The sequence below is a fragment of the Neomonachus schauinslandi genome, chromosome 1, assembly GCF_002201575.2.
Source record: "Neomonachus schauinslandi chromosome 1, ASM220157v2, whole genome shotgun sequence".
NCBI lineage: Eukaryota > Metazoa > Chordata > Mammalia > Carnivora > Phocidae > Neomonachus > Neomonachus schauinslandi.
Genome location: NC_058403.1, coordinates 47,028,903 through 47,053,903, shown reverse-complemented (window position 1 = coordinate 47,053,903; position 25,001 = coordinate 47,028,903). Strand labels below are relative to the sequence as shown.

The 25,001-nt window shown below is 36.0% G+C and overlaps 1 protein-coding gene across 10 annotated transcripts in view; it reads left to right on the top strand.

Moving 5' to 3' along the window:
• LOC110582342 (ABI family member 3 binding protein) overlaps positions 1-25,001 on the top strand; it is a 243,312-nt gene that overhangs the window by 160,664 nt on the left and 57,647 nt on the right. For 6 of the 10 annotated variants that reach the window (XM_044919605.1, XM_044919617.1, XM_044919613.1 and 3 more), the window contains 15 exons: positions 353-397; positions 1,238-1,321; positions 2,443-2,502; positions 3,262-3,345; positions 4,719-4,775; positions 5,786-5,845; positions 6,725-6,808; positions 7,418-7,477; positions 9,659-9,733; positions 10,777-10,833; positions 11,492-11,563; positions 12,045-12,092; positions 12,848-12,913; positions 14,999-15,073; positions 18,948-19,022. In XM_044919605.1, coding sequence (XP_044775540.1) covers positions 353-397; positions 1,238-1,321; positions 2,443-2,502; positions 3,262-3,345; positions 4,719-4,775; positions 5,786-5,845; positions 6,725-6,808; positions 7,418-7,477; positions 9,659-9,733; positions 10,777-10,833; positions 11,492-11,563; positions 12,045-12,092; positions 12,848-12,913; positions 14,999-15,073; positions 18,948-19,022 — 1,002 coding nt within the window. The remainder of the gene's footprint in view (positions 1-352; positions 398-1,237; positions 1,322-2,442; positions 2,503-3,261; positions 3,346-4,718; positions 4,776-5,785; positions 5,846-6,724; positions 6,809-7,417; positions 7,478-9,658; positions 9,734-10,776; positions 10,834-11,491; positions 11,564-12,044; positions 12,093-12,847; positions 12,914-14,998; positions 15,074-18,947; positions 19,023-25,001) is intronic. The other 4 variants (XM_044919633.1, XM_044919631.1, XM_044919626.1 and 1 more) reach the window with 1 other exon arrangement.

Sequence of the window (25,001 nt, the reverse complement as noted above, 5' to 3'; positions counted from 1 at the left end):
TCAGATTTTTTAAAAGACAGTTTCTTTTCTAACTGCATGTTAGGTCAATGAATAAGAATACTTTCTAGTGCAGAGTTTTCTATATCAGAATCCATTAGCTAAAACCTAGCAGAATTTCATGTTGACTTCTTTAAGACAATCAAGATAGTTCAAAGGTTAAGCCTAAGACCATGACTATAGTTTGGCCAAATCTTCAAAGGATAATCACCTACTCTTTCCTTCAGTTAGGAGGTTAATTTTTTTTCTTTGTTTTTGTAGAAGGATTGATACACAAGTAGATTTGCTTAGATGTGAATGTTCTGACTTTTCGTGTGTTTTAAAATTTCTTTGATTTACTGTATTTTGGGGGCAGTTCCTGCTACAGTTCTTGAACCTGAGACCCCAGGAACAACATTAGGTAATAATATATTATCTTTTCAACAAGACTTACTCTTCTTTTGTCAAACCTAGAGTTTCATCTTGCTTTATGTGACCAAATATCATTCTTTTTGGACATTCATTTACATTCTTAAAATTATGAAAACTCTTAAAACTTATCTGCCATTTTTAAGAACCAGTCATACATGAACGTACTTCAGGTCATTTATTTGCCATGTAACCTATTTGAAATTTTTTCACGTTATTTTGTGTTTTATTTAAGCAGTCTTGGTGGTAAAAAACAAAAAAAAAACAAAAAAAACCAAAACGTCGTCTTCAAACATACTGTGGGTTTCTACCTCTTACCTATAAAGGCCGATAAGCCAAATAATAGCTATCGTGGGGCCAAGAGGATCCATTTATCTCACACTTATGTTTCTACCTTTTTTTTTTCTATTTGTGTGATACTGTTTTGTTTTATTTTTATTTAGGTAATGATGTGTTCTTGTTTTAGTAGTTACATAGAAAGTGTGGAAAGATGAAAAAATTGAATTATAAATCTCAGATTTAATATGACCATCCTTCATAATACATTAAAATTTAGCAATGGTTCTTAACCTTTATGTTGCCCAATCAACCCACTCTATGACACTTCGATTATAATTATTAATCTTTATTTCTTGAATTAAAGAGGGATTTTTTTCTTCAAAGAATCTTCTATGATAAGAGAAATTATATAAGTATACATGACAAAAATCTCAAACTAGAAAGGCACATGTCTAACAAATTGTAGAAAATCTAGAATCATATTTTCACCTCTCATTGCTTCCAGAACAGAAGTAATGTAGTTGTGTAGTAACCCTACAATTTCTTCCTTCAGCCTCTGAAACATCACAACAGACACATCGTCCACGTCCCAGACCAAAAACCACACCAAGTCTTGAAGCTTCTGAGTCCAAACCAGGTAAATAAGTGTTCCTGGTTTAGAGTTTCAGCAGCCTAACCCAGCAGGGTCTCAAGAGTAATTCCAGTGTTTGGAAGTAATGAATAGGCCCCATAAAAGTAAAGATATAACTTGTGTTAAACAAGAGTTCCCACTATAGAGATGGCAAGAGGAACACAGTAGGGGGAAATCTGTGGGGCAACTGAATGCCTCATGCTTCTTGAGTGAAATCTTATTCTGTCACTGTACATTTTATTAATTTCCATTTAGTCTTGAAAATAAAACTTCTTTAGAAAAATTAGGCATATTCAGTTCAAATTAACAAATAGTATCTTCAGTATCCCCAGGTCATATTAGCAACTTTGGGGGTATAAATTAGGTGTGGGAGACATGTTTTAGTCCTCAAACCTGCAATAAAGTTGAGAACAAAAGATAAGATAGATGGCATTAAACAGCATGTATGCAAAGACAAGATCAAGATTGATTTCTGGGTGCTATCAACAAAATGTGCTAGGTACATAAATATGTAGATCTGGAAAAGATAAACAGTGGAGCCTTGAAACCACCGTAGTACACAGATAAGTAGAAAGAGAGGTAAGAATAAAAACAAAGTGTGGATATAAGTGAGACCACCCAAAGGAGAAAGTCTAACTGTAGTACAAGTATAAAAGATGTCTCACTAGACAGTGATAGTCAAATCTTTCTGAATCTTGATTGGTCCATGGATTCTCATGATGGAGATTCTGAGGCATCTGATGGAGCAGTTGAGATTTGATCAAGTGGATCTGTTGCACGTGAAGGCATGTTCCTTCTTTGCTTAGAATGAAGGGATAACCTGCTCAATTCATCATGCTGCAGCCTCCCTTTCTTTCCAAAGTTAAGTTGTTAGTAATATCCACACATCCCACTTTGACTCATTAGTTAGAATCAGATCATCAGAGGAGGAATAAGGAAATAGTTACCTCACTTAGGTATGGCCAAATTTTAGGAAATCGGTGGTCTACTTTTTTAGTTGAACAGTTTTTAGAAGTTGCTACATAGTTCTAGAAAGTATATGAGTAAGATTCATTTTGAAGTAAATGTTTTGAGGGTTTTTAAATTTTTAAGCAATCATTTTGTTTATTTTTAATACTTTTGGTCAGTTCCTACTGCAGACCTTGAACCTGTTGTGTTCAGAACTGAGACATGGGTAACAACACAAGGTAATAACACATGCTCCTCAGTAAGTACCTTCCCTTCTGATTGTCAGACTCATTCCATCAACATCATAGCTACAGGTTCTTTTACTTCATAAGGACTACATCATCCTCTGTTGTCACTCCATGAAATTCTTCATCCTAAAAGTTTTGAGGACTCTGACTCTTAAAACAAGTTATCCCTTCTTTTTAAGAGAGTTATGCATAAACCTAACTCAGGTCATCTGTTGTACAAGTAATCACCTGAATTGTTCTGTCATCTCATGTGCTTTTTAACCACGTTTTGTTAAAGCTGGGTTTAAAAAGCAGTTCCTTTGACGCTACTGACTGTTATGGTATCAGGAAGTTTCTTTGTGCATCTAAAGTTCTACTTTTTTTTTTTTAACTCTCTAATATCTGTCCTTTGGTAAATATTTTAATTAATTACATGGCCTTATCTTAGTAAGCTGTCAGAGTTTGTATCTGACTATGGCTGCCCCATAATATTTCCACGGTGGGACTTACCCCTTTTGTTCAATAGAAGAGAACTATGAACACTATTTCACTTCTTGAATTAATAACTTAATGCTGTATGACTCATTCTCAGTGAACTTGCATTTATAAAAGAATATATATTATTATAGTAAGGGTGAAAGTTTCAAATTAAAAGGTTGATAAGACAAATTTACTAATGTAGTAACTTTAGAAAATCTGGAGTCATGTGTCATGCTACCCTTAGCCTCTAAACTATGGACTCTGTAGTAACCAAAGGTTTTCTTTCTTCAGCTCCTAAAACATCAAAACGGACCCGTCGTCCACATCCCAAACTTAAAACCACACCAACTTCTGAAGCCCCTCAAACAAAACTGGGTAATTGTGGGTTTCTGGTTAAAGGAGTGAATCTTACCAGCTCTTGGGATTCTGGGATTGATGCCAGTGGGAGGAGTGATAGCCCATGTGAGCCCAGCATTGGTGAAGGCACAAGATGGTCTACACTGATCCCACCATTAACTTAGCAAAGGAAAACATTGTTTGGGGAGACATCTATGGCAAATGGATTCCTCATGCTTTGTGCATAAAGAGCGTTTATTTTAATATGTATTTTATTACTCTTGCTTATTTCATTCCATACTTCTCTAGAAGACAAAATGTCTTAAATAGAACCAATTATCTTTATTTTAAGAAACATTAAGTGCCTTTCATTTCCCCCCCAGAGCTGCATCAACGGCTGTGAGGTTATCACAGATGTAGGTAGCTTGTTTTTACTTCTCAGTCTGTATTATAGTCAAAGTCAAAACCTGCCCCAGTAGGAAACATTCAAAGATTGAACCAAGGCAATGTGTCATGCCAATCAAGATTATTTTTTGCAGGTGTTATAAACATCTATGCTCTTAGAGAGAAGTTTGTGAAGGCCAGGAATAAGGAGTTAGGAAGAAAGCGGGAAATCTTAGAATTGAAGAGAGGCAAAAAGAAAGCAGGTATTGAGGCCAGCCTGAGGGCACAGGCCTCCTGGAACAAGGGAAGTACTGCTTTTAAGTGGTAATGATAGTAGTGAGTTTGGAAGGGTCCATAAGAGCAGTTGAAGAAAGTTCTTGAAGGTATGACTCAGAAGTTTGGATCTGAACCTAGAAGCATTAGTGGTCTTTCCTGCAACCTCTTCCACATGTATAGGGTACCACATTTTTGTGTTTAGAGTAGAGAGCTGCTCTACTGGGCACCACACGCTGAGTGGTTGTTGCTTATCCTAATTAGTTGAATGCCTTTGCATCATGTGAGTTCTCAGCCTATTTCTACTTAGGAGTTCTCAACAAGATGAACGTGGTTACTTTTGCTTTGTTCTTTTCTATGCCTCCTTTCAAACATAAAAGCCATTTACTGTATCCATCTTATTTAGATATCTTATCTTCTTAAAGCTTCCACAGAAAAGGCAACAATTGCCAGAACACTTTTATTAGTATATATCTGGTAAAATGTTTAAACAAGTTTCCTAAGGCAATAGTTGGAATTGGGTACTTAAACGCCTAAGAGAATATTGTGTTGACTTTGAGATGTTTAGCAGACTATGTAGGCTATCACTGACTATTTCCTAAAAGAATGTTTACCTGGTTATAGGGTGGCCAAATCTTTAAGTATTTAATTTCAGAAAAAAATTTAGTTGCTATACATTTATTGAAGCAATGTTATACTGGTTAGATTTAATTTGCTGACTTTTCACAAGTGTTTATTTCATTGCTTTTCATTAGTTCCTACTACAGATCTTGAACCTGGCCCTCTTAGAACTAAAGCTCCAGAAATCGTGGGTAATGAGAATGTGTGTCCTTCAAATAGTCCTTTTTCTGCTCGTTGTCATACCATTGTGGCCACAGGTCCTGCTGCATCTTAAAACCATTTTAACACCCTCTGTTGTCTTCCATTGCAGTCTTCATCTTGAAATTACGCTAAGCTCTATATCATCTGTTAAACTTAAGAAAACTGTGAATATGCTAATTTCAAGGCATCAAACTGCCATGTAACTTGTTCATTGTTGTTTCATGTGATCATGTGTATGTGCCAAAACAGCACTGACTACTTTAAGCTTTGTTTCAAACATAAATTTCCATCCCTTATTTGCACTGCTTACCCTTCATTGATTGCAGAAATACCATGTTCTTGAATCATTTTTTTATTGCATTAGGATCTGTGTGATTATACTGATGGATCTATTGTTTCAAAAAATGATGTTTTTAGTTAATTGTCAAAATTTTAAATGTGCCTAAGTCTTGAAAGTTTAAATGATAGGCTTTCATGATAGAGTAGGATGATTCTTTCTTCTTTGCTAAGAGAATTTAACAGTGTTTCTTAACTTCTCTTGAGTCAAAGACTACTCTGAAACATTGATGAGCACACTGCTTTATGTATTGATCCTCATGGTTTCAAATAAATAAGCTCATTATTATACCTATGATTATTTAATAAGCATTTGTCTCAACTTGTACAGAAGTAGAATGACAAATGCTTTTTCCAGTAGAGTTAGAAAAGTATAAATATATAAAAATGTGTAAAAAAGTTAGTCTAGCAAAGTTTTGCATATTAGCAATAATCAGATATTCAAACATCTAGGAGAACTTCTTATGGATCACAGTGATGTTTCACAGAGTACAATGCTGTAACTATTTTATGAGATTAATGGGTACTTTGCCAGAGTATGGTCAAATCTTCAGAGTTAAGTGTTTCTTTTCTGTCAGTCCTGAAGCTTAAAAATGGACTTCTGTGGTTAGTCTTCAAGTGAATTTTTAAAATCTCTTTGGTTTATTTTATTATTTTTTACCAGTTCTTCCTACAGCCCTTGAACCCATCACTCTTAGAACCAAGGCTCCAGAAACAGCATTAGGTAATGATATTCTGCATTCCTCAACAGTTTTTTCCTGCTCATCATCAACCCATTCTATCATAATCATAATCACTTCGTCACCAGCTTTATAAAACTGTTTTGTAATCTGCTGTCCTCCAACTTCATTTTTTTTTCTTCTTAAGGGCATTGAAAATTCTTTTTTTTTTTTTTTAAGATTTATTTATTTGACAGAGAGAGACACAGCAAGAGAGGGAACACAAGCAGGGAGAGTGGGGGAGGGAGAAGCAGGCTTCCCTCCAAGGAGGGAGCCTGATTCGGGGCTGGATCCCAGGACCCTGGGATCATGACCTGAGCCAAAGGCAGATGCTTAATGACTGAGCCACCCAGGCGCCCCAAGGGCACTGAAAACTCTTAAAAGAAGTTATCTATTGTTTTTAAAAGTTATGCATGGACCTAGGAATATCTGTCAACCATGTAATCTTGAACCTGTTTCATGTATTTTTGTCTAAACAGAGCTCAAATTTAAAGCTGAGTTTTAAAGTCGGTAATGTCTGTATCTTCTCTTGACCAAACAAATGGTAACAATTCGCATGGTATCATAGATTCTTTGGAAAAGTTCTATTTCTTGGTGTGAACCTATAACCCTGCTACCTACAGCGTGGCTAGAGTCCGTAATTACCTTCTTTTAAAGCTAGAGATTTATGAGTTTGCTCACTCCTTGACTTAACTTTATGTGTGAGTTTTATCTCTCAAGAATCTTGGGTGATTAAAAAAAATAGTTAACAAAATAGGAGAAAATATTTCAATCTTGAGATACATATGCCTTAAACTTCAAGGCAATATGGTGTATTTTAGAAAATCTAGAGCCTTATTTCCAAAACCACCTTCACTGGAGTAATCTGAAGTTTCATCCTTCAGCTCCTAAAACAGTACAACGAACCCGTCGTCCACGTCCCAGACCTAAAACCACATCAAGCCCTGAGGCACCTCAGACCAAACAGGGTAAATATGTTATTCCATGGTTTGAGGGGTGAACCCTAGCAGTCCATCCCAGTGGGGTCTCAGGGAAATGCTTCTGATGGGAAGCAACAGTCTCCATGTTCTCTAAAAGTCAAAGCATGAGGTATGGTTAGCAAGTAATTTTTGAGTGAAATTTTTGGTCTCTTTAAAGATGTGTTTAAAGCAAGATTGGCATAGTTACTCATAGCTATTTATTGCTATATCTGCATTTAAACACACGGTCTATTTATTGTGGTCATGGTTACATAAGCATAAGTATTTTTTTCAGCTTTCAAAAACTGCAACAAGTTACTTTCATACATATTTTCATATATCTATTGCCTAAACAGAATTTCCAAAGCAAGCTTTCATATTGGTTAGAATCAGAAAATCAAACACCTAGAAAAACCTCATGCAGAATTTAAAGGTTGTGACTGCCTTCTACAATGAATAGTTCCTAACTAGTGTGACCAGTTCCTCAAAAAGAAACTGCTTCCTGTCAATTCAAAAGTTTAAAAAAATTGTCATTTGAAACTAAAGTTTTGAAAGAAAAATTAAGATTTTCTACGTGTGTTTAAACTTTCTCATGTTCATGTTGTTGCTTTTGGTTAGTTCCTGCTACAAGCTTTGAACCTGTTATTCATAGTTCTGAGGCTCCAGAAACAACATTAGGTAATGATTTTTGTGACCTCATCATATGCTTTTTTATTCATATGATAGTCGATCGCTGTCATGGCCAGAGTTGCCCCTGCTTCCTTAGACTGCTGTTGTTTTGTTTCGTACTTCATCTTAATCTTCATCTTAAGATTAAGAATCTTAGTCAAGATTCTTAATTGAAGTGCTACCTCTTGTTTTTAACAGATGTCCCTGGACCCAGGTGAGGAAATCTATCTGCCATGAAACCCCATTTAAAATTTCATCATCTGATTCAGGGAAGTGTCTGAAGTCCAAATTACAACCCATCTATTTGGTATTTAGAGCTATAAAATGATGATAATTAAATACCATGAAATTTTTCTGAGCAACTTACTTTCTATAAGATTTTTGAGACATTCTCATTATTCTCTTCCTAATTTAAAAGATGATTTCCCCCCTTTAAATTATCCCAAAAAAATTGCTTCCTGGATGTGCCAATCCTAGTAAATCTAAGTTAACAGGATTTCCTCACCATGGATGAATTTGGTTATTCTTTATCTTCTACCACAGTTTAGTATTGGTTCTTAATCTTTACCAAGTAGGAATTTCTGAGCATCTAATTGTATTGATATCTATTCCTATTCCTTTAATTAATAAATTTTGTTATTTTCGTTTTCAAAACACCCTTAGTGGTGATAAGAAGCAAATTAGATTCATAAAGTAAAAATTTTCAAACTTAGGTAATAAACTCAAGAAAATCTAATATGTCTTAGGAAACATAGGTCTATGTACAATGCTTTTGAGGTTTCTAGACCTATAAACACAATAGCAACCCAAGATTTTCTTCCTTTAGTTTCAAAAACATGGGGGAAAAAAATCCATTCTCCTCCCAAACTTTAAACTTCCCAAAGTTTCACAGTTGAAACCAAGAAACTCAATGATTTCCTAGTTTGAGTCCTTCTAGCTTATTGCAGTTGGATCCCAGGAGTGACAATGATGTAGCTTGTTAACTTTCACTTCCCATCTCTATGCCCTCTAAGAGAGAGGAAGCACAAATTGTGGTTAGCATCTTTACAATTGCATATTGACCAGAAGGGTCATGGTTGGGGGAGATCTAGGGTAGCCAAAATCATCATGTGTCCTGCATAAGGATTGTCTCCAACAAAAGTTGCATCTTATTCAATTCTCTTACCATTCCATTTATCTTTTTAAAAATTAGCAGTACTTCTTTGGCTTAGTAAACAAAAATTTCCTTGCCTTCTGTGTTCCCAGCACCATATTAACAGTTGAGTGGAGTGGGGTGAGGTGAGGAACAGAGGTAGAGATCAAAAGTAAGAACAGGTTTTACTTCTTGAAAAGAGTACAATAGAATTGTGAGGAAACCCTGTTTTCAAGGGGGTTTTGTTTTTGTTTTAGATATAAGGCAATTTGCTCATATAGAAGCAGCTTACTGAGTGGTTAAAAATATATAGAGAAAGTATTTAAACAAGTCAAAGACCTATGTGGACTGATAGATAACAGTTGGACTTTGAAATAACTTCAGTTTTTTGCATTAGTAGATGGAAGGGTAGGAATAGCAAAAATAAAATGAAAACTCAAACTAGAACACAGAACAAAGCACTCCTAGATGGTACTAAACATTTTGGTAATGATAAGCTCATAAAATCAGCGGTAGGAAGCTCTTAGAAAGCCCCTGTGGGAATTCAGATTCAGATATAAAAGTCAGTGAGAACTTTTTTTTTTTTTTCAGATTTTTTATGTAAGGATGTCAGATGGTAAATATTTTATACTTTGTAGGCCATTCAGTCTCTGTCACAAATACTTGATTCTAATGTAGTATCTCAATTGAAGGCAACCAAAACCAATATGTAAATGATATGTAAATATGCCTTGAATCATCTTAGTTTGTGGGTGTGGTTGTGTTCCAATAAAGCATTACTTGGATTTTATACCATTTTCACATGTCATAAAATGTTACTCTTAATTTTTTTCCATCATAGAAAAATACAAAAGCCATTCTTAGCTCACAGATCAGGCAAAGGGCTGGATTGGGAGGGCCATAGTTTGCCAATCGCTGCTTTAAATAATGTATACTCTGCATGGCTCTCCATAACCCTGTGATTTTGAAGATCTATGCATTTCAGTTCATTGCTACCTTTATCTAAAATCTGTGAAATATCCATAATTACTTTGACAACTTAGATGCTCTTCTTTCAGCTCCCACTGAACTGCAAACTCTTATTTTGAAACCAGTGACATCACCAATCCTAGAAATGACACAGAGTCAACCTGGTAATTAGACTGTTTTATCTGTCTGGGTACAATGTGAGCCTCAAGGGACATATTCCAAGTTATTCCAAGTGTTGATTTCCAAATATAAAAACAAATAATAATACACATTTAATAACTCTATATACCATACATGCTCTTTCCATGATTGCATACTGGTATTAACTTGGTAATTTATTCATAGTAATTGCTATTCAACTGATAAACATACTTCATTTCATTGTGTTTACTCTGTATCACATAGAGAATAATCAAGTATGTGATTAAGTAGTCAATAAAACCACTTAGAAGAACTGATTTTATTCTTTATTCTTATTTTTCACTACAAACTTGTAGTTCTCTTCAGTAATAAGTTAAATTTGTGCTCTGCTATGTGAAAAGAATGTTAGTTCAGTTGTGACCATCAAGGAAGGAGAAAGTGCTCACTTTGGTAAAGATAACAAAACTACCCTATACAATATTGCCCTTCAAAATTGAAAACAAATATTTTAAGTTAGCATTGTGGTTGCTAACCCTGACATATATTTCAAAACACAAGATCTTACTTTTTTTCTAGCATAGGATTATAATTTCTTTTCATCTCCTTTGTGCATCTTGTAATTAGCTAAATGACATTTTGGTGCTCATGACAGTAAACATCTGATTGTTAATAGTTACCTACAACAGTTAGAAAATTGTGACTTCAGTTCAGTTATTGGAGCTTCCCTAGTGTCATTAATAATATTGTTGTTATCCTAACAGCTAACATTGAGCATCTATAGGTGCAAGACAATTTTTTTAAAATTTTATTTATTTATTTGAGAGAGAGAATGAGAGCATGAGAGGGTCAGAGGGAGAAGCAGACTCCCTGCTGAGCAGGGAGCCCAATGCGGGACTTGATCCCGGGACTCCAGGATCATGACCAGAGCTGAAGGCAGTTGCTTAACCAACTGAGCCACCCAGGCACCCCATAAGACACTTTTCTAAATACTTAATTTGTATGAATTCATTTGATGCTGCCGACAACCCATCCTTGATCAATTGTATCATTTTGTATTCTTTGCTAGTTTCTGAAGTCCTGGAATCGGTTACATTAAGCACTGAGTCATCAAAGGAAGCTCTAGGTAAAAATGTTTCCCAATGAGCAGTCAGATATATGTGCATTTCCATCTCATTGCCGAAGTCATCTTTGGATGTCCTCACGCTTTGTGACATTTCGTAGCTCCTCACATCTTGTCTGTGCTCATCCAGTGAATTTTAAAAGTCACATGTTACATACAGCACGTTGTGCTGGTGCCTGTTTATTGCTATGCAAGTTTCACAATTGCCTTAGCTCCTTTTCACTCTGAATGTGAGATTTAATTTTTTAATATTCTGACCATTCTTTAAATATGAATATGCACATCCTAGTTTTCATGTTTCTGTTGTTTTTAGGATTCCTTATGCTTTTCAAGGACTCACTCTTTGTCTTTTTCTTACTAGAATCCTTAAAATATGTAAGGAAGTGACATTACCTGCTTTGCTCCAGGTAGAAGCTGCTGAAGACACTGCTGGTTGTGGTGTGTGTGCACGTGCCCATGCTGAACACTGCCTTGATTTTCCACCTTCATCTCTGCCCTCTAAAATTGCAGTCATCTTCCTAATCTACCTAAATGTTATGTATTCTCATGAATGTACCAACTTAAGATAACAAACCTCTGTTTTCAAATTAAATACAGCGTCCTATGACAGTGTGTGATGCCCTGCCCACCACTAACCAGCCATTCCCTGTTTATTCCATAGCACCAACTGTAACAGATTATCTGTACCCCTCTGCCAAAACACCACTCAGTCCAGAGGAACCAAAGACTGGAGGTGGTAAAAGTTTTCATGCTTTGATTCATTCATTCAACAAATTTTTAATTAACATCTGTTATGTCCGTCATAACATTATGTTATGTCCGAAAGTTCAAGCTGTAGTACTTGTTCTACAATGGAATTCATTTGAAGAGCAGTAGCTTCCCAAATCCTTGGGGTCTTCAAACTACAGTGATAATTGATCTCTGAATACAGAAATTTTGGTTTCTCTATGGTATCAAAATATTGAGGCATAATAGCATTTGACAGCCAATTAATGACAGTTAAAGCATTAAAATTAGTTGGAGAATTAGTATGACAGAAGAGGATTTCCCCCTTCATTCTCTCTCTCTTCTTCTCTAAATCCATTGTCCTATCTGTAAAAATATGATGCAAATTTCTAAGAGAATGAGGTGTGTTGATATTCAAGAAGGAAAGGGTTCACTATAGCTTAGCATCTTAAAGTTTTCTAAAATTGTTCTCCTTTGTTTTGATACAGTTGTGGAATCTATTACAAATGTGTCTGAACCACCCGAGACCACGCTAGGTAATGACACACCTCAGCAGCTTTTGTCCTCATCGCCACCGTCACCTGAGAACCTCAGGTTCTCTTTCATTGTGAATTCATGTTGCAACATCATTCTTCGTCATGGCAGTTAATTTTCTTTCTAGGTGCTTCTATTCATAACCATTGTCCAAAAAGTCTCTTCTGTTTTGTATCTAGATGTTGGTCTCTTTCTCTACTTAAGTCAATGAAACTGTCAAACCTAAAACATCTTTTTCCTAACATTGAACATTCTGCCAGCTTGTATTGTGTTGAATATTTCCATTTTCTTTTTGTATGGTGATCCATTTTTACTTTCTGCTCTAGCAACATATTTTCCATTAACACTCATTCCGTCACATTCATTTACATGTTTGATTTTTTTTTTTTGCTCTAATTTTAAGTGAAATCCAATGTTTCTTCACTGGCTCATGCTTTAACATTTTTTATTACTTTGGTTTTCCCCTTAAGGCTACTACTAAATATATCTTTCTAAGATTGTTGAGGAGGTATTAGTTTGAAGTGAGGATTTAAAAAGTAAGGATATTGCTTACTTTGAAAGTATTTTGGAATTTGCCATCTAAGCATTTTTTAAACTAAATGCATTATGAAGAAGTAGGAATGCTATTTTGCTGCAGAGCTGTAATTTTCTTTCCTTTTTTGTTTTTTAATTGCAACCATCCTTTCTGTCATCTATCTGTACTCAAAATTTGTGAAGCACTATCGTAACCCCAGGTACTTTCCTTTAATTACCATAGAGACATCTCCTCTGCTTTCCCAAACTATAATCCCACCCAGCCCAGATGAGCCTTCGACCGAGCCGGGTAAATATTATTTTGTATTTCATGTAGAAGGTGAGTGTTTGCAGACTTCATAAGAATGGAAAGACAGTATGGGCACTATAGACATCAGAAAGCCTAAGTTAATCACTCTGCTCACATTCTTTGCTGGGCGATCCTACTTTTCTGATGCCCCACTTCTATCCATAAGCTATAGCCATTCACATGACAGCGTTGTGAATATTCTGGCTGAAAAACCATTCTCAGCTACTCTGCAAGTGTTAACAGGACATAGTAATGTTTCTGGGGAAGAACATTTATATTCCATTTTAAAATATAAATATCCTAATTTTAAATATTTTATCATCTTGACTAGAACTTTTATAAGTTCTGTGGTCATGTACAAAATATCTTAAGGTATCTAAGTTGTGTTTGAGATTAACAGAAACCTCCAGAAACAGATTTCACTGTGCAAAACACATAAAAGGGTACAACTGGCCAATCACGTTATCATTACTCAAGTCCTTTACTTCTTTCTACTCCTCTTCCTGCAGCAGTTTGGCCTTTCTGCATGTAAATAAGAGAAACTGAGTCAAACCAGCTAGTTGGCTTACTTAATAGTGGAATTTGAAATACAGGAAAATAAATCACCAGCATGAATAAATGTGCTGCTTCTTACAAGGAAAAATCCTCTCAATATCTATAGGCTTTCTTGGACTGATAGTTTATCAAAAATAAACCCAAACTTGTGTTTTGATTATCATTAAACTGATTTCACATGTGTCTATTTCCAAAGGAGATATGAATATTAACTTTATACATTATCCTCTAAAATATCTTATTAAATTTTGCCTATTAAACTCTACAGTTTATTTTTACTTAAATTTCACACTAACTGCATTAACTGAATCTGCCAGTTATCTCTAACTTTTCCAAGTTTCTTAAATAGCAGTATTAATGGATATGATGGAACTGTTTAATTGAAAGTACTCTTAGTGATACCTACCTCATACCCTGGGAGAAGAAAATAGCCTATCAGGAACTTCAGCAAGCAAGGAAGTTGAGAGTGAAAAAAATTACAAGATTGAAAGAAACTCTGGAATCAGAATTTCAGGATTGGAAGGGCCCTTAAGAGTCCTGTTACTTTTGATGGAGAACATGAGGCTATAGACTGAGTGATTAGCAAAGGGAGTTCTAAATCTTCAGGCTCCTAGACCAGTACAATCTCCTGCATATCTTGGTGTTCATTTCTCTACAGGCAATTCCACTGAAGAGTCCACTGAAACCACTGCATGCAGACTCTTTAGAAACTTCTAGTATCTAAAAACTCTTATTTTCAGCAAGCTTTCCTTAACGTGCCTGAAACTTGGTGACCTTGAAAACCATTTTGTTTCTCCTAAGCTGTTTATACCAAACACACTTGAGACAGTCCAAATGAGGTGTTTCTACAAGCTGCAACATCACGTTTGATTATTCCTTTCCTCCAGCAGGATATACTTCAAATTTTCTTGGTAAACATATAATTGGGTTTTTACAGTGAATGTCCTAGAACTACTTTAGGAATTGCCCAAGAAAGGAATAACTTTCTCAGGAATATATCCTTTCAATTTCTGTTCAGGTTTTCTTCCCCAGTATGACCAATGAAAACTGTGTTTTGTTTAATAAGATTTTTCCATTAGCACTGCTATTAAAATGCATTTATTTTCTAGGTATATTTGGAATGTAACATGCTAACTTTGTTTTTAGAAGAAATTGTATTCCTCTGCACTTAAAATATTATACTGGGGTATTCTGGTAAAATAGTGTAAACTTGTAATAAGGATGAATTCTTGTTATTATGAAATTTATTTTTAACCTATTTAAAAGGTATTTGAAGTAGATATTTCTGAAATTCCAACAGTTTCATTTGCCAGCTGAATATCTTAGACATCATTTAATGTACTTTCTTGTTTTGTTTTCCATTATAATAAGAAATTTATCTTCCTATATTTTGTGGTTCTTTAGGAGCTTTAATTGCATTAATTGCTGTGTATTTAGGTCTTCATCTTTGAGACCCTAGAAGCTTAGATACTGTGATTCTTGAAGCACTCAAGAGCTCCAAACTCTCCAAACCTATATTCTTTCTTTTAGCTCCCAAGCAAACACCGCGTGCTCCTCCCAAACCAAAAACATCTCCACATCCGAGAATCCCACAAACACAGCCAGGTAAATACATATTTTATATTCTGAAGAGTTTGATATTAGTGGAATTATTCTACTGAATTTTAGCAAGTTGGGTTTTTAACTCTTGTAAAATGAGTCTTCCTTTGAAACCTTAAAAATATTTATGTTTATTTTTGAACTTTATTAAGAAGTATGTTATTGGAATAGCTTATTCCAGAAAGCTTCCCTATGGTTACATTACTTGAAGAGGGAGCTGGAGAAGAATGGAATTTCTTAAAAGAGTAGACTGCCTACCCCCATTGCCTCTCTGAGCTTGAGAATACCTGTCCCTTCCATGGTCCTTGAATGTGCCTCCTCCTGCCAATCACTTTTTTTTTTTTTTAACTTTCAGTAGATTGTATTTAACAGTATGTCATGGAGATCTGTTTTATATGTATATCTATTCTCTCCTATAACAATGATTATATAATATGGCTTTGGTGGTTTTGCTGTAAAATTTTGGTAAGGACCAAACAAGAGCCATTATAAACTATTTTGTATTCTTTTCAAGAGGCTTTTATTTGAATGATTAAATTGAACCCTAACTTCTCAACCAAGATCTTGTTCAATTTCTCCAACTGCCTTGGAGGATCTCTGTTGGGGATATCATAAATTTGACATGTCTCAAAAAAGTTCATCATCTTTTCCTCCTTTCAATTTCCCATTTACATCTCTGGCAGGTTCTCAGTATTTTACATCTAACTTTTACTCCTCTCCCTCATGCAGCCTCTGCAGTCCATTTGCTAATAAGTATGATGCATTCAGTTCTTCCAAACATTCCTAGCATTGGTGCCTACGCCAAGCATGTACTTGGTCATGCCTTGTCTGTTGTCATTGATCTCCTATCTCTTTTCTCTAATTTCAAATTATATCACCCCTCAATGTTTAAGCAATTAATTCATTTCATCAGGTAGTCACTCAACAAATATTTATTGCATGCTGACTATGTGCCAGACACTGGGGATGTGAGACAAAATTGTGTCTTTCCATGGTCAAGGAATTTACAGGCTAGCCCTACTACATAAATTAAAAAATACCATTTATACATGGTCTGCTTCCAAAAAGTATAAGGGTACACCTCCCCAGTTTGGTAGAAAAGGAACTTTTACTACCGCTTACAGTCTGGAGAAAGAAGAATATTAGGAGCTTCAAAATTATGCTCGATCAAGGTAGTAGTTCTGAATTCCTACTACTAATTCTTTAATCATATCTCAGTATTCCTACTGAAAGAAAAAACTGTAGATTTGGGCATAGTCTTTAATATCTGATTCTGAGAGAAATTTTGCCTGTCATTTTTTTCTTTGAAGGAAAATTCCTTAAAAGACAATTCTATGTTCCACATCTAGCTAATGATTTTAAATCTGCTTTAATGTATTTTTAAATGTGTTTTATTTAATTACTAAGGCTTTGCTATGAAAATAATATGGGTGTGATACCTAGTGTATAAAGGTACCAAGGCAAAAATCCCCTGAAAGAATAAGAAAGTTAAAATAACAATAAATACACTTGAAACATTCATCCTGAAGAAATAGTTTGAAAAACAATTATTAGAGAATAAGTAACGATTAATGAATAGAATAGGAATGAAAAAAGCAAGTATATTAAGTTGATAGAAAATTAAAATCTGATTTTAGAAACTCAACACATAAAATCTCTCAGCTTTTTATTTAAATATAAGGCATAAAACAAAAGTAGCAGAGAAAGGAGAAATTGAGAGAAGTAAGAAAGCATGAAAATTTGTTGAATGTTAGAAAATAAGAAATGAAAAGAAGTGGTGAGAATTAAGACATTGGGGATATAAATTTTTGGCTGTGAATTGTGTAAGACTGTTGAATCACAGACCTGTACCTCTGAAACAAATGATACATTATATGTTAAAAAAAAAAAAAAGATAGCAGGAAGGGAAAAATGAAGGCCGGGGAATTGAAGGGGGGGACAAACCATGAGAGACTATGGACTCTGAGAAACAAACTGAGGGTTCTAGAGGGGAGGGGGGTGAGGGGATGGGTTAGCCTGGTGATGGGTATTAAAGAGGGCACGTACTGAATGGAGCACGGGGTGTTATACGCAAACAATGAATTATGGAACACTACATCAAAAATGTAGTGTTGTAATGTGATTAATATAATAAAAATGTGATGTAATGTGATTAATATAATAAAAAATAAAAATAAATAAATTCCTGGTTAGTAAAATTTTTAAAAGTAAAGGAGATATGAAGTAACAAAAAAGACATTCATCATTTTCTTTTTCAGCTATATATTCTGTACTTATAAAAATATTTATCATCCATCAGGATCTTACTCTAATTACTCTAATTTCCCATTATTAGTATATTCTACATTTCACATTTGTTTGGCTAGCTCTTGTAATTTCAAAAGGCCATCTGGGTGAGAGAATGTCCTATGCATACATACAATACCAAATGCAAATTATTATTGTTAGACTTTAGGGGGATCCCTGACAGTAGTGTGTACAATTTCAAGTGCAACACAGTGTGCCCATCCACTACTTTCCTCAGAATGAAATTCCGTAATCGGGCATACCAACTTTCTTCCTATTTAAGCTTAGATAGCAAGATTTAAATCTGTATTTGGCATTTAAGGGCAAAGTGGAATAAAAAGTTTGGAACAAATCATCAAAATTATTTTGTCATTGCATAAAGGCTTGATTTTTAGATTCCTGTGCTCATAGGTAATAGTCAACAACCCAATTAATTTCATATCTAGAAATCTTATAACTAGCAAAACTGTGGGTGCCTCTGGCTCATGTGGGGGCAAACAACATGAGAATCAGAATATACTCAGGTGTTAAATTTGTAAAATTTGTAAAAATCAATGTCAAATTTGTAAAAATCTTCTAGAAGTGGTAAAGATTTTTATTATAGTTATATAGTTTTCACATCATTTTGACATTGCACATTTAATTCGCAGAACCACCCTTTGGGTTAGGACAGGTTTATTATTTCCACCTAAAAAAATAAGAAACAAGTTAAAATGTGACCTCAGTGCTGGGATCTAGAAAGCCCAAGTTTTAGGACCTAGTGCCCATGTCTAGACCTCAGCATTCAGTTCAAGTCTAATCTCCAGTACTTAATTACTATGTAACCTCAGGCAGACAGTCACTAACCCAGGCCATTAAAGTGAAGCTCATAATTCCTTCCTTCCACAATTATGGTGAGAATCAAAGAGCACACTCCTTACAAAACCACTTTTGAAATTGTAAAATGAGCTATAAATAAAGCAGACCTTTTTTTCTGGTATCTGTTACATTAACAACTCATTACTCCAAAGGAACAGTTGTGGGAAGACCATTTTAGTTTATGAACATGCTCATTTAAAGATTTAGGTGGGGCCTAAGAATTTCAGGGGGTGTAGAATGTAAGCCTACATGCTCCGGTCCCTCCTGCTTCCCCTTCTGCTGTTGCCTGAGCTGACTTTAAGCTTGTCTTATTCATGCTTCATTGCCTTCTACTCTGACTTTGCTAAATTCATCTTCACAGAAAGACATGAGGCTGGGTTTGAGGAGTCAAGCAAACATCCAGAAAGGACGAACACTTCTGCATTAATTTGTTATCTCTTCAAAAAAAGAAAATAAAATAGTTATCTCTTCTGAAAAGAAGATTTCAAAAAAAAATTCTCCATCCTACACTTATGCTTAGTCATATTTTGTGGTTTCTCAGACATCATTTTTCTAAAAGCATCTGGAATTCTGATAAATGTTCAGAGCTTAAAGTTTATTTTTCTATCTAATTCCCATTTCAGTACTTTTCTTTTTAAATCAGTGGTCAGGCTTACACTTTGTCATATCATCTGTGTTTAGCAGGACTGGGAGATGCTGAAACAAAATGACTCACAATCTGAGTTCTCTCTTTCAGCCCGCAAGGTGTCCCAGCATGTTACTTCAAAGCCAAAAACATCACCAAGTCCAGAAGTATCATATACTCCACCTGGTAAATGATTTATTTCATGTTTAAGCCAAATGCATTCTCCTGTCACATTCTGCTGCAATGACACCTGAGAACTGATAGATATGAGGCCAATATTTCACTCATGTTCCGACACCATGTTGAATCATCCATGGTATAATCATCTCTGAGGTTCCATAGGTTATCTAGTTGCTCATATAGTAAGCTATTGATTCAATCAAAAGGTAGAGAATTATGCCAAGGGTAGACCTTTCCTTTAGAACTAAAGTTCTCATATATTCTGACTTATAAAAAAAACAAAACAAAAAAAAACCTGTTAATGCTAACTAGATTATGTTCAAATGGTTCACCAAAATAAGATAAAATAAAGAATTTCATGGGTTTTTTCTCTGCAAAAGTGATAAAATGTTTTGCAAACAGAGGAAATGATCTTTACCCATTATCTTTGGTTCAGTAATTTTACACTACCTAGCACTGAGGGTTTTTCTCAATTTCTACTTTAACAGTTCATGGAGCAACAGCTTAGGTAGAGAAATAAGAAATTTCCCATACACAAAGGATTTCTTTAGCTACAAATCTATCTCTTGCCTATCATCTGAGAAGGCCTTTCATCCATTTATGGGATGAATAATTTTATATCTGTGGGAGTGATTGGTACGGGAACCGCAAGGACCCAGACATTTCCTGAATCTTGCCACCAATGCTCTAGATGCTCAAGTGACCTTAAGAATCCACTGTAAGAGGAACAGTTCTCTAATAAACCAAACAAAGCTAATTTTTAACTAGAGTATCTGAAAATGCTATAATTTTTTATTTCTTTTTAATGGTCCAATTATTATAAGTTTCTAGATGCTCCTAGAAGCCTATGGAACATTCCCAGAACCAAAGGATTTCTAAGTTGTAGCATGAAATGATGGCATTTTGGAAGCAAGCCCGAATTCACTTGCTCTAAATGTTTTCCAGATTTGTAAGTTGGGGGGGTAGGTTGGGGGGGGGTGTATTACTGCTGCTGTGGGATAGTCTGGTTGCTGCAGGTAGCAGTAGGCCAGAGAGAAGCTCCTTAGCTCTGAAATGTAGAATGTCAGTTTGTACCACTAAACACAACAGCCAGTATTGTAGCCACCAACAAGAAAAAAAAGTTGATCTTCTCACTTGCAAAAGGTCAGTTTCTCATTTTTCAGTTGCAGGAAAAAAATGTCACAGAAATTGAGTCATTAATGATAACAACGGTAGGTTTGAGTGATTTTGTGTGCTTTTCCTTTTTGTTAGAGAAAGTAATACTGTTGGTCCTAAGGTGACTTAATCTCCTTAAACCACATCTAATACTAAACTATATCTAATAGTTAAGTATTTTTTCTTTTTAAATATCTAATATCCGCCTTAATTCCACCTTATTTTTTCACAGAAACTCAAACCTTAAGTTTGAGCACGGGAACAACAGCCCAAACTGCCCCGTGACACCTCCACTGGGCTTATTCTATTGACTCTCCAGTTCCACATGTTCAATTAGAGTTCAATCTCTAAACCTGGTGCTGGTCCCACCATTTATTCATCAGGGGCTCCCCTGTTGCTCCAGGGGTGTGGTGCCTGTGGGAATAATCTTCAATTTTCTCATGAGTGTTCAAACAGACTAGGTTCTCTTGGGTTCAGTTTCCGGGTCATAACTAGGCACAGATTTGCATCCTAATGAACCCAAGATCTTGTTTACCAGCTCCTATAGGTTCTATCTCAGAAAGCAGAGGGGAACTTACACATAGGTTTAATATGTACTGGTGTCCTAGAGAAGTAGATGCTCTGCCAAATCTGAAAATGTAAAATGTAATGCTGAAATCAAGACAGAGTTACAAGATTTATCTCAAAATTTATTCTGAGAGATATCAGAAGTAACAAACTTGAATTTTTTGATCTATATCAAATAAGTCAGTCTGGGATTGGCCACACAACCCTTCCATTCTGTAGATTCCTAGATATAACACAGGTCTCATCCACTTAGGCTTTTAAAAAATATCTTCCAGCCACTCAGTTGAGTTCTCTCTATACCATTTAATGAGGAATCTAGACAAATTGAGCCCACACGCCATGTCCAGAACCAACACAGAAGTGGCTTTTCTTCAGATCCGCCTCAGAGGAATGATTTCAAATTCAGAGAAAAGGACTTGCCCTGATACCTGGCTCAACAGGGCTGTGCTTTCTTTGTAGATGTATTTCAATTTTTTTTTAAAAGATTTTATTTATTTATTTGAGAGAGAGACACACACAGCGAGAGAGGGAACACAGCAGGGGGAGAGGGAGAAGCAGAGCGGGGAGCCCGATGCGGGGCTCGATCCCAGGACCCTGGGATCATGACCTGAGCTGAAGGCAGACGCTTAACGACTGAGCCACCCAGGCACCCCAGTAGATGTATTTCTAAACCAAGAGCTGTCCTGGCTTTGTGGTGACTCTTCTGGCCCGTGGGTATCTGGATAGACCTGTCATTGGAAGTGAACCAGAAAGAAAATCTAGATTTTGGCAAGTTATGCAATCCTCACAAATGTTCTTTGTGACTACTGTCTTTGGTAAATTCCAATTTGCAGGCACACGTAAGCATTTTTGCAGTTAGGAAATGAGGGAAGAATGCTGAAATGCCTTTGGAAGTAGAATCACTAGGATGTAGGCAATGACTCTTGCTATGGAGAGGAGGATGACACCATTGTTTCTAGCTTGGGCAAGTGGTGGATGATAATGCCACTAACTAAGGCAGGGAACACAGGGGTGAGGGGGGTGGTAATAAGCACCGTGTTTGTGCACACTGGGTTTGGAGGGCCAGTAGGACTTCCAAGTGGGAATGTCTAACTGGTGTTCAAAATGTATTTCAGGATTTCTAAACCGAAAATATGGGATATAGACTTGGGAGTCACCTGTCCACATTTAGCAGGTTATTAAATCTTGTGTGTGAATGAAATCATCCAATAGAAAGTATAGACTGAGAAAAATAAGAGGTTAGAGGTCAAAAACTTGGGGGACACAGTTACATTTAGGAAATGGATAGGAGATGAGCCAGAAGAAGTTGCTGCCAAAAATACAAGAGAGAACCAGGAAAGAGGGCCTCCGGAGGTAAGGCAGGGAAGTGTGGTCAACAATGACCGGTAGAGCGGGATCAGAGGAGCTGCTGGACCTGACAGTGCAGATCCAGAAACCCATATCTGAAACCTGTGGGCCCATGCTTCAAAATCCAGCAGTTTCTAGATGTTAGAAAGGTAAAACAGAGCATATACCAAATATATTAATATGTCTGCAGTAAGAAGTATGAATAGTTATACCATACCAGATGAATAAAAATTGTAAGTAGACTTAGGTCAGGTCTAGTCGGGTTTTGCTGCCTAATAGTACAGAAAAAAGCTAAGTTTTCAGAGCATTTGGACTTGAGAGCTGTGGATAAAGCACTGCGGATCCACTGTTGCAGGAGGTCAATGAAGAGGAAGCCAGACCACAGCAGATGAAGATACAATTGAGAGACCAGAAGAAAAGGCAGATAATGTTTTTTGATTATAGGAATGAGATCAAGGGAAGGATGGTTTGAAGGAGAAGCCACATTGAGGAAATGATCGTTATTTTTAGGCTGTTGGAGCATTTGAACTGTTCTGTAGGTGAAGAGCAAGGAAATCATGGATAAATGGAAATATGGACTAATGGAGAAACATGTAAGATAATAGAAATAATGGAAGGTAAAAGACTCTAGAAGAGAGGGTGGCCCAACGGCACAAGTAAACCTTGGAATGTGGCCTCCAAACAGGTGGGAGACATGCTTCCTCCTAGACTGGACCTAAAGGTACAAGGTTAGAATAAAGGAACAGGGAATTCAGAGATGAAAATTATGTATAGTGCATGTGTATTACTTTTCCAAGATAATCAGTCTCTTTGTAGCTTATTGATGGAGTAAACCTCATTGAAAACTTCGTATTCCCCCATCTTTATCAGAGAATAACAGATGAATTTCTCTCATCTACTCAAGCAAAACATTCATGTTCATTCATTTACATTTGTCCATATTAGACATTTCCATTCATAATTGTCTTGGTTGAATTTTTCTTTGGATTGGTGTACTTTATTCAAAAAGACAGTAATACAATTGGTCAATATAAATGGTGAGTTGGCTAATATAAATGAGTCTAAAAATATGCCAATATTATATATTAATTACATATATTTATTATAAAAATATTCTTATAAGGAAATCAAAACTGCCTTCTCATATAAATTGTCATTATTAATACACAAAGTTTCTCTCCACATGGATGATTTAGATTTTAGGAATCATGCTTTTATTCAGTTTAATATATGGAGGAATGCCACACAGGGAAAAAGAAAAAAAGTTTCATTTCTTGGAGCAGCTCTTGACCAAGTAAGAGAATGATTCATATCCCTTTCCTGTGAATATTTCTGTTTCTTTCCTTTCCACTGATTTCACCTGCTTTAGAAAGTCTGCAGTGACAGTTTATTAAATCATCACTTCATGGTTAAAAAGTGCCAATTGCAGCAGCAGGAATCCACATTACCCTGGCCTACATTCCACAGTAAACGAAAGCAGGCAGCGAGTAATGTATTTACAGTACGGCGGATTTATTGGTAGCACATTTTTTCTCTGCCTCTCCTTAATCCCAGCTCCTGTCTGTATAGTTGAGAACTGCAGCCTTTTAGGGTATTTAGAAACTACAGGCCGCTTTGTATGGCCATGATCTTCACACAGCCAAATCAGTCTTTCACCCTCCAGATAAACATTTAGTTTGATTTACAACTGGAAATTTCTCATATTTTACCCTTCGAATCCCCAAAAATACTACATAGCAGAGGGCAAATGTTCACTATTAGGTTAAGTTTTTTCTAATTTTTGTGAACCACTGATCTTTTTGAAGTTTTTTTTTTTTAAGGTTTTGTTTATTTATTTGACAGAGACACAGTGAGAGAGGGAACACAAGCAGGGGGACAGGGAGAAGCAGGCCTCCCGTGGAGCAGGAGCCCGATGTGGGGCTCCATCCCAGGATGCTGGAATCATGATCTGAGCTAAAGGCAGACAAGTGCCCCGAAGTGTTTTTTTTTTTCTTATAAAAATTCAAATGTTCAAGTTCCTGTGGATGTTATCTTTTAGCTCATAAAAGTTCAAATTGAGTCAAGATCCTACTCTCTGTACCAAATTCCACAACTATAACTTCATCAGGACTTAGAGGTCTAGACTAAGAACACATGTGATATGCAAGTTAAATCTGATCTCCAAAAGCAGTACAAAGAGAGTGTCAGTTCTATATAAACTATACACTAATGGGGAAGTAATGCTTGGTCAAAAGCAAAAGCTTTCCTTGTCTTTTTCTGAGGTAGAACTCTAGCCTGAATCCTAATTTTTTTCCCCAGCATCATTTAAGATGCAAGAAAATTACAGTGTCTACCAAAGGGATTCTGGTACTTACCACACCTTCATTGTGGTAGGAAAACCTTTCAGCAAGACAGTAGGACTGAGAAGGACCTCTTTATGGGGAAACTGAGCCAAAGAAGCACTTTACCTTGCTCCTGGAAGGAGACTTTGTCATAGAAATCTGGTGCTAATAATAGGCGAATTACCTTGGTATTTTCCTCAGTGAGAAATGAGGTGTCAGATTCGCAGCCTACTGTTTTATTTTGCCAAAGTAAATTCTAAAAATGTACTGGGTATCAGGGACCAACTGTAAGTAGGTCTCTTTTAGCTGACATTTTTGTCCCTAGTTGTCATACTCTTATATGTCAGGAGGCCCTGAAACCTAATCTACCAGAAGCCACATCACTAAGAATGACAAAATGGTAGCATTTATCTAGCATTGACTAGTAACAAGCACTCTCATAAACTTTACATGTGGTGACTTCTAATGATGGGTAGATTCTTCTTGCTCCATTTTCTCCCCAGAATAACTATGAGTGCCTTTTAGACTAAAACTTTGTTCTCCTCTTAGATATTCAAGAATTTGCCTTTCTTGTGGTCTCCCTTAATTTATAGGC